Genomic DNA, 13,491 nt, shown 5'->3' on the forward strand with positions numbered 1-13,491 from the left:
CGATTTTTTTAAAATTAAAGTATTGCTTATACACCGTTTATTGTTTCTTTTGTGATATTTTGCCATGTCAGTTAAATTTGTCCAATAAAATACTGGCATATATTTGATCAAATGAGAAATTTTATTATTTTGTCTATTGTAAAATTGCATTTTTATGCATATTTGTGTTTTGGAGTTGTACAATTTTGCCTGATTATAATAATTCTTATTGGAAACATATTACCATAATATAAATAAGTGTTTGTAATAACTCTGAGCCTAGTCTCTCTTTGAGTTTCAAACCTGATCTCTATGTAAACTTTAAAATATTTGGTCGCTTTAAATAAAGAATTAGTTGGGAGAACATAAAGTTGCAGATTTTACATATTTATGTATGAAATTGTTCTCCAACTTGGCTTTCCCAATTAAGTCTTTATTTACTGATATTGATCATAGATATAGATGAAAAAAAAAAAGTTTAAAACTACATTTGTTTTTATTAAAAATCCATACCTTATCAGTAAATGCTTTATTGAATATAATAATAAAGTTGTATAAAGTAAATTGTAGTCACACTACGAAAATGGCACCTTTTAATTAGATCTACAATAAATAATGTATTAGAAAAATACTAAATTTTTTGGCATTAGGATATGTTTACAGCATAATACTTTGTACTCTTAATCTAAGCATATTCAGACTGCAATGTGACAGAAAACTGCCCCTTTGGTATACTTGTTGCATGGTACCACACTCTTGTATCCAACAGCACTGAAAATATTCAAATTACATCACAAATTAACATATTTCTCACCTAATTTTTCTTCAATATGATTTAATATTTATGTTCTTACATTATACTAATATGCACAATTAAAGACCAGAAAAACAGTAATAAAATGGAATAAATAAGATAATTGGATTGAATTATGTCAAAATCTCCCATAAATTGTCAAAAAATAAGTTATTGACACCAAACTGAACAGAATGTGATATATATTACTATACAACAACAACAGCAGAACCTATGATCTCATTTGACATAACAATAGTATGTAAACACCAAGCCACAAATAAAGAACAAATATAAAAACAGACTAACTTTTGATGTCATTTTCTCAAAATCAATTTGATGTGATTAGATTTCGGCATAACTTGGTGCTATTTAGGCAGTTACAGTGAAAGTATATTGCATAAAAAATATTATTTAAGACAGAATATTGAATATTCTTACCAACATCACCTGACTCAACGTAAAATTGAAATTTGTGACAAATTTGTTCACATTCAGGTACAGGAGCTATGGACCAGTTTTTGCTGCCCTTAATCTGCCCTTGCCACATCAGACGAGGAATGTAATCCAACTAAAAATACCAGTGTATAAATATAAAAATTATAAATTCATAGTCAAGTTCAATTTATTACTTTTGAATATTTAAATACAAATATTTACATGCATTACTGCTCCAATCTCATAACCAAAGAATATATTTTCAGTCTCTGGAAACTCGGCATCATCAGGTAAAAATTCTGGAATACTATAGTATTGCCTTATTTTTGATTTGATATCAGGATGACAGTTGGCCCTGAAAATTATTGTAAATCTCACAGAAATAATGTTTACATGTAAAATATTTTAATTTCTTGCATTTTTAAACACTTACCATCCAACATACCAAGGTTTTTGTCCAGGTGCATTCATTATTCTCTCCTTAGGCATACTAAAGACTTCTTTTAAAGAAAAAAGGTCAGATTTAAAATTAAGGAATTGACAACCTTCATCAAATAATTCATAACTTCCCATTGTGTGTTCATAAAATCTTTTGAATAGATAATAATTGAAGTATTTTACTGCTCTCCAATGATTAATAACATTTTTTATCACAATAGGTTTTGATGTGTATGCATGTATCTGAAATAGATTCCAATGAGAAATTAATAAAATATATTATTTTCCTATACTCAGATATCACCTATGCAAAGTATGAGCTCTTACTTTGAAGTTGTCACGAGTAACATTATGTAGTATGATAGGTTTCGTAATATTCACACAATAGTCACAATCAGCGAGAGGACGCGTCGCTTCCCACACCAAGTAATTGAGAGGTACTAGACATCTAGCAGTCAATATATTGTGCACTATACTACTTACAACCACAGTTAAAATCGAAACGATTACTATAAGAATTATAATCCTTTTGCGCGTTTTTTTAATTGTATTTTCTTCTGTAAAGTTACAAATGTAATCAATTTGCTTCAATTCGGATGATTGTAACCCCCTTCGTAAGCCACTTATTTGCACATTTTTTAAACGCTTTTTTACGTAGTAAACATATGGATCCGACTTTCTCATTATGCCATTTCACAGAAGGATAAATATTGATTATTTTAAAAATAAAATTTCCCAATCAAACAAATCATTTTGGAAGTTTGACAAACTGTTTATTGTTTTTGATTGTCAAAGTCGATGTATGAGTTATAAGTTTTCCTCTACTTAAAATTGTGATCGTTTATCAGTACCTCAGTGAAAATGTTTTCGTGTTTAGCTTTGAACAATTGTTTAACAGACTATTTTAATAGTCATATTTTGGAGCATATAATATTGGGTAGTTTTTAACATTTTGTGCATTAATTGAACATTCAGAAAAGTCACTGACCTCTATAAAGACACCAACGAGAAAAGTACATTCTTTATAGTTATCAAAAAAAGTTTCATTTCGTCTATGGTTTGACCTGACGCTAGCTGTCATGTCAATCAAGTCAACGAACTGATGAACTTGGCGGTTTTAGGATTAATTCGATTAGAACAAAAAAATGCCTCCTAAAAAGCGCGATAAAGACAGTGAAACAAATAAAAACTCTAAAATAGATCATTTACAAGCTGATCATGAACTGTTTTTACAAGCCTTTGAAAGTAAGTTCAGTAACGGTGGCTATTGATATGCAAGCGTTCATGTTTGGTTAATTTTTGCTTTATCAAAACTATTCGATTATTCTATTTTTCAGAGCCCACACAAATATACAGATTCTTGCGAACCCGTAATATGTTATCGGTATGTTCACTTCGGAGTTTTAATGTCATGTATTTGATAAACTAACGCGTTTACTAAATAATTTCCTCTCACTTTTCTTACAGCCAATATTTCTCAATAGAACATTGTCATATATGAAACGAAGGATGTCGAGAAGTAATAAAAGTAGAATAGGCTTCAAGGTAGATTCATTATTAGAAAAAATTACATTGAAAAAGAGTACAGAGATTCAGCCAAACAGTTTAGGCGGCTACATGACGCTCACATTTCTAGGATTTTATGATAAAAGTTTAGATGATCCCAGAGATTATCAAGTAAAAGTCGAAACACTACTATTAAAAATTTGCCACAAGAAAAGAAAAGAAAGTTCATCAGCCATTATTGAAGTGTCTGTAAGTATTTATGTCATTTAAAAATATTTTTTTCCCTTACAATTACAGTTGAACTATTGAAATTATTTCAAGGATTTTTTATTTGATTAAAGCACCAATTCTTGTTTATATAATTCCTAGTTTTAATTTTTAATTATGATCAAATCTTATCAATCAAATATAAGGAGAAATTATAATAAGTTGACTAGACAACTAATCTATAAATTAAAAATTAAGATAAAACTGATGAAATGTGCAAATCTTGTAGCATTTAAAATTCTACAACAATGTCTCAAATTTCAGGTTGGCAGTTGTTCAGTTCCTTTAAACCCGTCAACATCAGAACCTCCCGCTATGGCGTCCGCAGTTAGTATATCCAGTGATACATTCAGTCCATCACAGGGACCTAATGTCAAGTCATACATGCTGATGCTGAGGGTCACAGTGACAAGAGCTGCTAGTAATAGTACCACAAACATTGCAACAAGTTCCACGGAAATTACCAATGGTGATAGTGAAGGTATTTGATTATATCAGAATATTAAATGAAGTTTAAATATATTTATGTAATGTATATTTATGTAATTAGTAAGCCATAGATTTATCTTGATGAAACAAGATTGTGTTAGTTTTGCTCCCATTATTATCTTATTCATTATGTAATGGAATGATTTATAAATTAAAGCAATATATAGTCTTCTTATGATAATTTGCTAATTTTTTTTTAATTTCAGAGCCTTTAACGAAACGCATAAAATCATCATCGGATCACTTAAACTCGACAACGGAAAACAAATGGAGCAAACTTTATGGCAGTGAGTTGATTGTCTATGACAAACATAACCGCTGTTTACTTACGAATGGCGAGTATGACTTGGTCCTTCATGATGCTACTCCTGGCAGTAGAAGTGCTACCATTGCTCGGTCACCTCACAAAGCTCTGATGGCACAGTGGGAGACAATACCTAATGTAAGCAAACTATTAGTTAACATTAAAAAAAAAACAAGTTCTCTATTCTAGAGTTGCTCACATTGAATATAGTAAAAAAAAAAATTACAAATGTAATAAATAATATAAAAAAAAAACATTAATACTGCTACAGCTAAATACTACTAATAATATAAAATGTTACAATATAATATATACTATACTGTGCATAATATTATGCTATGTTGTTGCTTTGCTTTGCTATGTTAGTCATAAATATATATTTTTTACAAGCTGTCACCCGCGACTCCGTCCGCGCGGAATTAAGAAAATATAAGTAACCTATAAGTTCTTACAGACTATGATCAACAACTATGCCAAATTTCATCGAGATCCATTGAGTTGTTCTGGATACCTTTAAACAAACATCAATCCAAATATTCACATTTATAATATTAGTAAGATTGTCATGGTAAATTAAGTCCCTGCAAAAGGCATCATGAAAAAAGTCGCAATAATATAACTAAGCATTCATATTCTCTGTGTATTTTTTAAGGAAAATGATGTGCAATCAGAAACTAATCCATTTGATATATTCAAAGTGAGACCCCTATTGAAACTCAAGTTGAGCTGGAGTCAGGAACCTACCAATGGTCTGGTGAATAGACCGAAACTGTACCAGCAATCTACTGAAACTAACGGGGTTAAGAAAGATAGTGTTAGCAAAGATCGATTACCCACACAGAAGTGCCACTCAAATGACATAAAAAATGGTGAGTTTTAAATTATGTTTTAAGTTTTACCATAAAGATTGTGTGCACATTTTGCCATTATTTCTTTACACCTCTATCCAAAAAGCATATAAATGAATAAAGTTCTCAAACTTCCTCCAGCAAGCTCACATTCACACACACCATACACACTCTGAAACATATACACACACACACCAATCTAAAACACACTTAAACAAAAAAAAAATCGAATTGTAAAAAAAAAAATTATTTCTTTTTTTTGAAAATTATAAATAATTGTTTTTTTCTTTTGTCACTAAATGTAAAATGAATTTAATGATAGGGGGAATGGATTGGGTCCTGATACACAGGAATTTGCCCTTGTTCAAGAACCAAGGCTCCCACATAATTGTGTATATGAGTGTTACAATAAAGCAGTTATTATTAAGCTTTTTCTAAGCTACCTTTTCATTAAAATGCAAGTGAGGTGGTTGTCATGTTCAAGTTTTAGTTGTACATGTTTACAGTGAGTACAGTTTTAGTGTTACTTGTAATGTACAACTAAAACTTAACTAGTATAAGGTTTTTAAAAAGTCAGTTTATGTGTCTCATATTATTATACGTAAATATTTGTATGTAGGAGATAAGTCTAAAGTGGATACCAGTGAAGGTGACGGCAAACGTCAGCAGATCATATACCAGTTCCTGTACAACAACAACTCGCGCCAGCAGACGGAGGCGTGCGACGACTTGCACTGCCCCTGGTGCTCGCTCGACTGCGGGGCTCTCTACTCGCTGCTCAAACATCTTAAACTATGCCATTCTAGATTCAATTTCACCTATTTTGTAAGTAATAACACCTTTAGACAAATACTAGTGCTCCCTTCTATTAGATTTGTTTAAAATGTTACAAGTTCTTCTTTCAATTAATAGAGAACCTATCTTTTTTTCCATATTATAGTCAATGTTAATGTGGAAAATTATTGAAGATGTAAACTGCAAGATTAAAAATGTAATCTATCTATATATATAAAAGAAAGTCGTGTTAGTTACACTATTTATAACTCAAGATCGGTCGAACTGATTTAGCTGAAAATTGATGGGGAGTTAGCTTAGAACTAGGAGACGGACATGGGAACTTTTTTATCTTGTGTGCATTTTTTTATTACGCGCGGACGAAGTCGGGGGTAAAAGCTAGTAGTGAATAAAAGAAAATTAGTAACAAAACTCGTCGATCTGTTAACTAGAATATAATTGAATTTTACATATTGATAATGTTTGCAATTATATTTAATTATACAACATTTATCATTATATCCAACATTGATCTAAGTGCTAATCAAGTGATAGTTTCAACTACAATTTGATTTACATTTCTGACACAGCCGATCCCCGGAGGTGCTCGTATCGATGTTTCAATCAACGAGCTATACGACGGCTCGTACACCGGGTCTCCGCACGACCTGATAGCGGCTCAGGGTCGAGGCTGTGGGGGAGGGCCGAGGGCGGGGCCCACACGCCGCGCCTCCCTCACACACGTCCTCGTCTGCCGTCCCCGACCTCGTCCTCCTCGCGCCAAGAGACACAGCCTCGCCGAGTTCCTGGAGCTGGACGACGCGGATGCAGAGTCCCAGCGTCCATATCTAACAGGACATAACCGGTAAGTATAGTAATTAATTTTTGCTATGCGACAGCTCAAATATGCATATCATATTCATTTGATTGTGATCTATAGTTAAACAAATATATCTGAACCGATCAGACAGGCATTGTTATCGAAGTTGGTTTTAACAGAGATACATATAAAACCTACTTAGAAAATGACATAAAAATTAAATGACAGCTACAGTACAAAATGATTGTATGACATTTTTTAAACATTGATGAGGGGCGCTAGTGAGCTGTTAGTACATAGTTTAGTTTGACTTATGCCCACAGGTTCAATAACTTTGTCGGTTTATATTTAGAAAGCTTTTTATAGAAGACATGGAACCTCGACCTTCGTCAAATTCGAAAATTAATTTTCTCCTTTCAGATTATATCATCACACGATAACCTGTCTACCTGTGTATCCTAATGAATTGGATATCGACTCTGAAAGTGAAACGGACCCGTTGTGGTTGCAACAGAAGACTATGATGATGATAGATGAGTTCACAGATGTCAATGAAGGAGAGAAAGAACTCATGAAAATGTGGAACCTTCACGTTATGAAGTACAATTACGTAGGCGATTGCCAGATACCGCTCGCTTGCCAAATGTTCCTACAAATGAAAGGCAAGGAGCTGCTAGAGAAGAATCTATACAGAAACTTTATACTCCACATGTGTTCCTTACACGATTTCGGACTCCTAAGTCCGGTCGCTTTATACCAAACTATACAAAGGCTGAACCAAATGCTGGCAGATAATGCCGAGGCCAAAGAAAAGATGCGAGAATCACTTAAAGCTCAGCGGGAACATTGGAATTTGATCGGAAAATATCAACAGCCGGTAATAATAGAACAGAAACCTCAAACTACAACGGCTAAACTGAACAATGTTGAAGCTTCACCGTCTGTGAGAAGAAAAACATCAAATTTACAGAACGCAAACCGAATGGGCAGTGCAAGTTCTAACTTTACAAGTTCTACTCCAGGTCCAAGCGGAGAGACTAAAAGAAAGATGTCCTCCGGCAGTATTCAGAGTCGCAAACGATCTTCTATATCGGAAAGAAAAAGTTCTGTATAGCAAATGTTTAGACAATTAAGAAACAATTACAGTATAATGTATGTAATTGGAACTTATCACCAACTCGTGGGTTTTATATACTCGTTTATAGTGATGTGTTTCCGGTATTTTATAACTTGGATTTACAAGTACCCGCTTATATATGTCTATAGAACAGTGTTAACGAATTATTCAATTTTCTTAAAAGATAGATAGCAAATAGCTATTTCTATTCTGAAATAAGATAAAAGAGCTTCTACTAGGCTTCTATTTAATTAATAAAACCCAATAGTTTAGATTCGATGCACATTTTCATAGAATCTCGTGTGTTTTTATTTGAGGGTGCAATTTACATGAATTTGTAGAAGAAATTATTGAATGCAAAAAAAAAATTGTTGTTGTATTTCTTTCTAAATGTTGTTGTATGTGTTTAAATTAAATTAATTATTACAACAGTTTAGGTAGTAATTACGAATTTGGAAAATTATGTATTAGTTTTCATACATTTAAAATATGCTCAGAGGTAGACAACCTCTGGCTACCCCATCAGTGATATATAGTCGTGAGAGGTTTTTTCTTTGTTAAAATTCAAAATTATTGTTAGACAAGGAATTTAGTTTAATTTTTATTTTTTTTCTTTATTAAAATTAGTACATAAATATCATAAAAAGATGGCGTTATTCGCGTATGAAAATAAATTACTTTTTTCTTTCTTTCATTGGTAAGAATTCATTCGCAACTCAAATTTTTCATTACATTGCGTTTGAATCCAATAAGTTATTTTGTTGTCTTATTACGTTCTCGAGGCCTCTGCCTCATCAGATCTTGCCTGATTTTTTTTTTAATTTGAAGGTAATTTTTTTTTGTAGCAATCAATTATGAGCCTATAAATAAGTTATTTAATAAATTAGAACTTGACCACAATCCTAAGTAATATTAAGTGGAGATGTGGTCGAAAGTAATGAACTTAGAAGATTCATAAGTCACCATACCGTGCAGTTAAATACGACAGTGGCATTTTTGATATTGTAACGAAACTAAATATTACAGATTAAAAAAAACGAAATTATTGGAATATTAATATTGTAATAAAACGAAAACATTTTTTTAAAACTGTCAAATAGAAATCAACAAATAGTTATTACTTAAATTAGAAAGCAATAAAGAAGGTTGCCCAAGGCTCTAATTGTGAAAGTTATTAACTTAACGACTCGCGCGAACTAGAGTTATCAAGGTATCTGAAAACTTAGAAACTCGGCGAAGGGTTGGCATTTCTAAGGTTTATACATTTTACAATAGATTTTAACAATATTAATATCTCTCATCCTTTATCTACTTAGTTGTGATTTTATCCTGTAAAATAGATAGATACATACGTGAAAAGTTGACGACCCCTGTCTTAAATCGTGCCCACTCCTCTCTTTAAATGCCAATCACAATAACATTATTATTACGTTATAATTAATTTAATTTTATACATTTTAATTATACGACTGGGCTATGCATAATTTTAATTTTAGTAAGCATACTTTGAAATAATTTAAATTCGCACTGCTTGGTAAGATCTCGAAAGTTCTGGATGATTCGACTTAATATGGCTAGAATACCGATGATATTTTTAATGTGAGCGAAATTAATTTATGTTTAGTTATTAACTTAATAGATATCGAACTTAAATAAAATAAACTAATACTGAATTAAATCTTAGAATAGTCAAATGGATTGTATATGTTTCAAAACATAAGAATAACTAATCTGTACAATCCGGCACTCTGCCTACACTGTTTTGGTTAAAATCATGGATATTTAAATATAATTATTCTGTTTTTATGTGTTTTAAATTTATCCATGGGTAGACAAGTAGATTCCAGTGAGGTTCGGAAACAATGGAGAAATAAAATATTTCTAGTTAATTTTTTTTTAAATTAAATTGTCAATTTGAATCGCATGTTGCGTACCCCTGGATTTTCTTTTAAGTGTTTATTCGTCTTTAACGCCTAAAACCTTCTGCTGTTGTATTTACATAAACAAAAAATGTTCTTTATAAAAATACATAATCTGAGCGTTTGTTTACTTGTCCAAATATGATAAAAAATTAAAAATCAAATGCGTCTTAATGCATTTTAAATTATAGACCAAATTTTAATAATAAAATTGCAAATAATACTGCCATTAAAAAGACTGTAATTCCGGTTGCCTTATAAATACATAAATCTCAATCTTTTATTCTGAAATTAATATAGACAAGATTCATATAGTTACATAAACTTATTACTCTGTGGTAAAAGCACTATCGTTTTGAGTGTTGCCAACTTTTATTTAAAATACAATTTTTCTTAATGTCAATTGTGGCACAGATTAAGTAATGAAAAAAACAAATTTGTAGGTCTTTACAAAGAAATATTTCGCCTAAATATATCCCGTTGTTTACTTATGTATTTATTTATTTACAACAGAAATTATTATTTAATAAAATGTCATGGTATTCGATCACAATTTCACATTTTTATAAAACGAATATTGGCAAGAATTTGAACGAGTTACTGTAGATGTAGTAGAAAAAAATAACTTTATTTTTGTAATAGAACAATATTGTTTAGGCGTTAATATTTCGTTTGTCATAACTTGTCTATAATAATCGTTTTTTTTTTCTATTAAAATGGTAAGATTAGATTGTTACAGCTTCTAGTATCGTTATTTTTACATAGTTCAATGTTTTATTATAAGTTTTATTTGCCTTTTGTATATTGTGTGACATAAAATGTATTCCAAACGAACAACGGTTATTTCAAATTGTTTTAAAATATTTATATTATACTGTTCTCTTGTATAATATGTAATAACGTCTTGTACTTATGAAATGGAATATAGCAATTATTTTCAATATTATCATGAGTTTCATTTTTCCTTTTTGTATTCATTAACAAATCTGCCGCTGACTGGTGTATATTTCAAGTGAAAAAAAAAATCCCGAACATGATGCATTTGCTTTACCTACCTATAATGTAAAACGTTTTTTTAAATTTTTGTTGTTTGTCTAAAAGTCCACGTTTGTTCCGCGTAATGCCAACTTTCGACGGAACTTTGAAGGGAAGGTAACTTTATTATAATTGTTCCGCGCGGACTAGTTCCTAATATAAATATTAATTTTTTTTTAAAGTCTTTTCATCTAATATAAAGGTGAACATCATAAAAATCATTGTTTTTATATGAAGAGAGTTCTAATTTCAAGTTAATATTCTTAAAATTAAAATCACAATTAATTTATCTATGGTATCTTTTAAAAGCATGATGATTATTAACAATTAAAACGAGGTTTTATGACAAAATTGACACTTAATATTGAAATTGGAACTGCCAATGGCGAACGATGCAGAGAAAAATGCAAAGACATTTGACAAAGCTCACACATTGAAATTTATTGTTAAAATATGTCACATTCGAAGAATGCACATAAATTATCTGAAATAGATTCTATAGAAACATTTAGAAAAGGCAGACCAGATGACGAAGGTACGTTTATTGTCATCTGAAAGTACAGACATTGTAAAAATATAATAAACAAAAGTTATTTATTTATTTATAGGTAAAATAATTGATAATAATAATGAAAATTGTATATATGCTGGTAAGTTATACATACTAATAAAAATCTCAGTATAAATATATTTCTAAATAAGAAGCGTTCTATAATTTTTGAATTTTTAGTAACCGTCTCTAAGAAATCATCACTAACGGATGAAGACCCGACATTGGATTTTGCACAGAAATCATTTATAAGTATTCATTCTACGGATCAGTTATGTCAGATACCGAGCGCCAGAAGTCAATGCAGCCTCGAAGAATGTAACGTAGAGGTGATCAGTTTGAATGAAGTATTTCCATCAACTTCAGAAGAAAGTTTCTCGAATGATGACGACCTACCTACGAAACGGGATCAAAAGTATACTAAAAACAAACAGCCTATTAGTAAAATACACAAAGAGAATTCGAGATCATCATACGTGCCGACGAATAGTAAATCTACTACTGGACCCGGTAGACTTAAAGACGGGATGGACGGAGCGCCAGTGCGGTCAGATTTTGATATACCCAAAAATACGCTTCATTGCGTAGGAAGTAATCCCGGCGAGCCAAAAATGACGTACCCGGATCCACCGAAAAAGATGTCCAAAACCGTAAGACCATTTTTTAATTTAATTTTTAACGGTTAAGTATAACTGTTTTGAGATATCTTGGCTGCTCTTAACTTCGCGCAAGTCGTTGCGCAGAACAAGGTGTAGCGGGATGTGGGGGGAGGATTACTCCGCAATGCGCCAATGACCTTGGGCCGCCAAGATATTTGAAAAGACTAATACCAAGATTATAACAATTGACATTGATAGACAGTCTAGTTGGCGAAGATAATTACACGTATTTTGTCCTATTATAGAAACCGAATTGTTTGTTGATTTAGATGAAGAAACTTCTACGTAACATCGACAAGCACAAGGTGGAGCAGAATAGCAAGAGCAACGAGAAGGCCATCAGCAAGCTGACGACGGTGCGCGGCATACTCAAAGACAACCGCTGCGACCTCGAATGCACCGGCGACTCAACAACACACGACTCGGACGACTATAACGCAGGTCTTGACTATACTACTGAGAGTTTCCACTGCCAAAATACTTGTACAAAAACATTTTAAAAAAACAGTTTTGGCAGAGGAAAAAATGCAGTTACTAAGACTTTTTCTTTGTAGGCGATGTTCATAACAATTTTTTTGCCAAGCGACCGATGAAATAAGAAACGTGTATTCACGTCTTTTAAATCAAATGAGGGTAGTAAGATAAAGTGTTTTGTTAATGCCTGGTTTACATTATGATAGTGCAGTAGAACTCTCAGTACTGAAAATCAGCGCTGGCATACAACTGGCACACTAATGTGAACCTTTTAACATTAACATTCCTTGTTGCGAGTGTATTAGGAATGATGATTGATAACGGTTTACTATTGTTTAAAATAATATTTTTTGCAGCCGGCGAAACTTTATCGTTAGAAATGGATTTCGATTCACAAACCAACTACACGAAGCATTCGCCAGATAAAAATGTATCGTTTAATACGCAAGTTGTCATCATTCATTTCACGGGCGACCTTTGCGTCGGTCAAAGTATCGAAACTCTTAGCAAAGAGAAAGACCAGCAGGCGAGGAATTCGGAACTAAAGAAAACCTTCCTCACCAAATACAACGAATTCTGGCCGACGCAGAAGTAAAATCAATAACCTAACCTAACATTTTTTTAACAATATAGGTATAAATTTATTATTCGTTTTTAAATCAAAAATGTACTGTCACATGTTATTTATTATTTTATACTGTTTTATTATTGTACTATGTTAAAATTATGAGAGTTGTGTCGGTTATTTTATTTAATAAAAGTCAATGTTGCCTGAAGTTAATCTGTGTGTGTGATATGAAATACTACTAATAATATTAATACTAACTTTTACCCGCGACTCCGTCCGCGCGGAATAAAAAAATAGAAAACGGGTTAAAAATTATCCTATGTTCGTTTCCTGGTTCTAAGCTACCTGCTCACCAATTTTCAGTCAAATCGATTCAGCCGTTCTTGAGTTATAAATAGTGTAACTAACACGACTTTCTTTTATATTTTTAAATTGGTGGGCAGGTAGCTTAGAACCAGGAAACGGACATAGGATAATTTTTAACCCGTTTTCTATTTTTATTCCGCGCGGACG

The 13,491-nt window shown here is 31.9% G+C and overlaps 3 protein-coding genes across 4 annotated transcripts; 2 read left to right on the top strand and 1 right to left on the bottom strand.

Annotated features, from left to right (window-relative positions):
* Positions 1 to 512: 512 nt before the first annotated feature.
* On the bottom strand, positions 513 to 2,423 carry LOC106719152. The gene is made up of 5 exons (XM_014513416.2): positions 1,976 to 2,423; positions 1,644 to 1,891; positions 1,433 to 1,565; positions 1,214 to 1,343; positions 513 to 750 (listed from the first exon to the last, which is right to left on the bottom strand). Exons 1-5 carry the CDS (start codon positions 2,330 to 2,332, stop codon positions 665 to 667), a joined length of 954 nt encoding a protein of 317 aa, XP_014368902.2. The 5' UTR covers positions 2,333 to 2,423; the 3' UTR covers positions 513 to 664.
* Positions 2,424 to 2,711: 288 nt separating this feature from the next.
* Positions 2,712 to 8,353, top strand: LOC106719223 (polycomb protein suz12-B). The gene is made up of 9 exons (XM_014513508.2): positions 2,712 to 2,893; positions 2,986 to 3,032; positions 3,116 to 3,403; positions 3,686 to 3,902; positions 4,117 to 4,352; positions 4,867 to 5,083; positions 5,682 to 5,887; positions 6,427 to 6,701; positions 7,077 to 8,353. Exons 1-9 carry the CDS (start codon positions 2,794 to 2,796, stop codon positions 7,768 to 7,770), a joined length of 2,280 nt encoding a protein of 759 aa, XP_014368994.2. The 5' UTR covers positions 2,712 to 2,793; the 3' UTR covers positions 7,771 to 8,353.
* Positions 8,354 to 11,093: 2,740 nt separating this feature from the next.
* LOC106719174 lies at positions 11,094 to 13,010 on the top strand. Of its 2 annotated transcripts, XM_014513445.2 has the most exons (5): positions 11,094 to 11,262; positions 11,336 to 11,377; positions 11,458 to 11,927; positions 12,206 to 12,377; positions 12,767 to 13,010. In XM_014513445.2, exons 1-5 carry the CDS (start codon positions 11,181 to 11,183, stop codon positions 13,003 to 13,005), a joined length of 1,005 nt encoding a protein of 334 aa, XP_014368931.1. In that variant the 5' UTR covers positions 11,094 to 11,180; the 3' UTR covers positions 13,006 to 13,010. The 2 variants fall into 2 exon arrangements, with proteins under 2 accessions (XP_014368931.1, XP_014368932.1); XM_014513446.2 differs by lacking the exon at positions 11,336 to 11,377.
* Positions 13,011 to 13,491: the final 481 nt, after the last annotated feature.

This window comes from Papilio machaon, chromosome 12 (assembly GCF_912999745.1).
Source record: "Papilio machaon chromosome 12, ilPapMach1.1, whole genome shotgun sequence".
In the NCBI taxonomy this organism is placed as follows: domain Eukaryota; kingdom Metazoa; phylum Arthropoda; class Insecta; order Lepidoptera; family Papilionidae; genus Papilio; species Papilio machaon.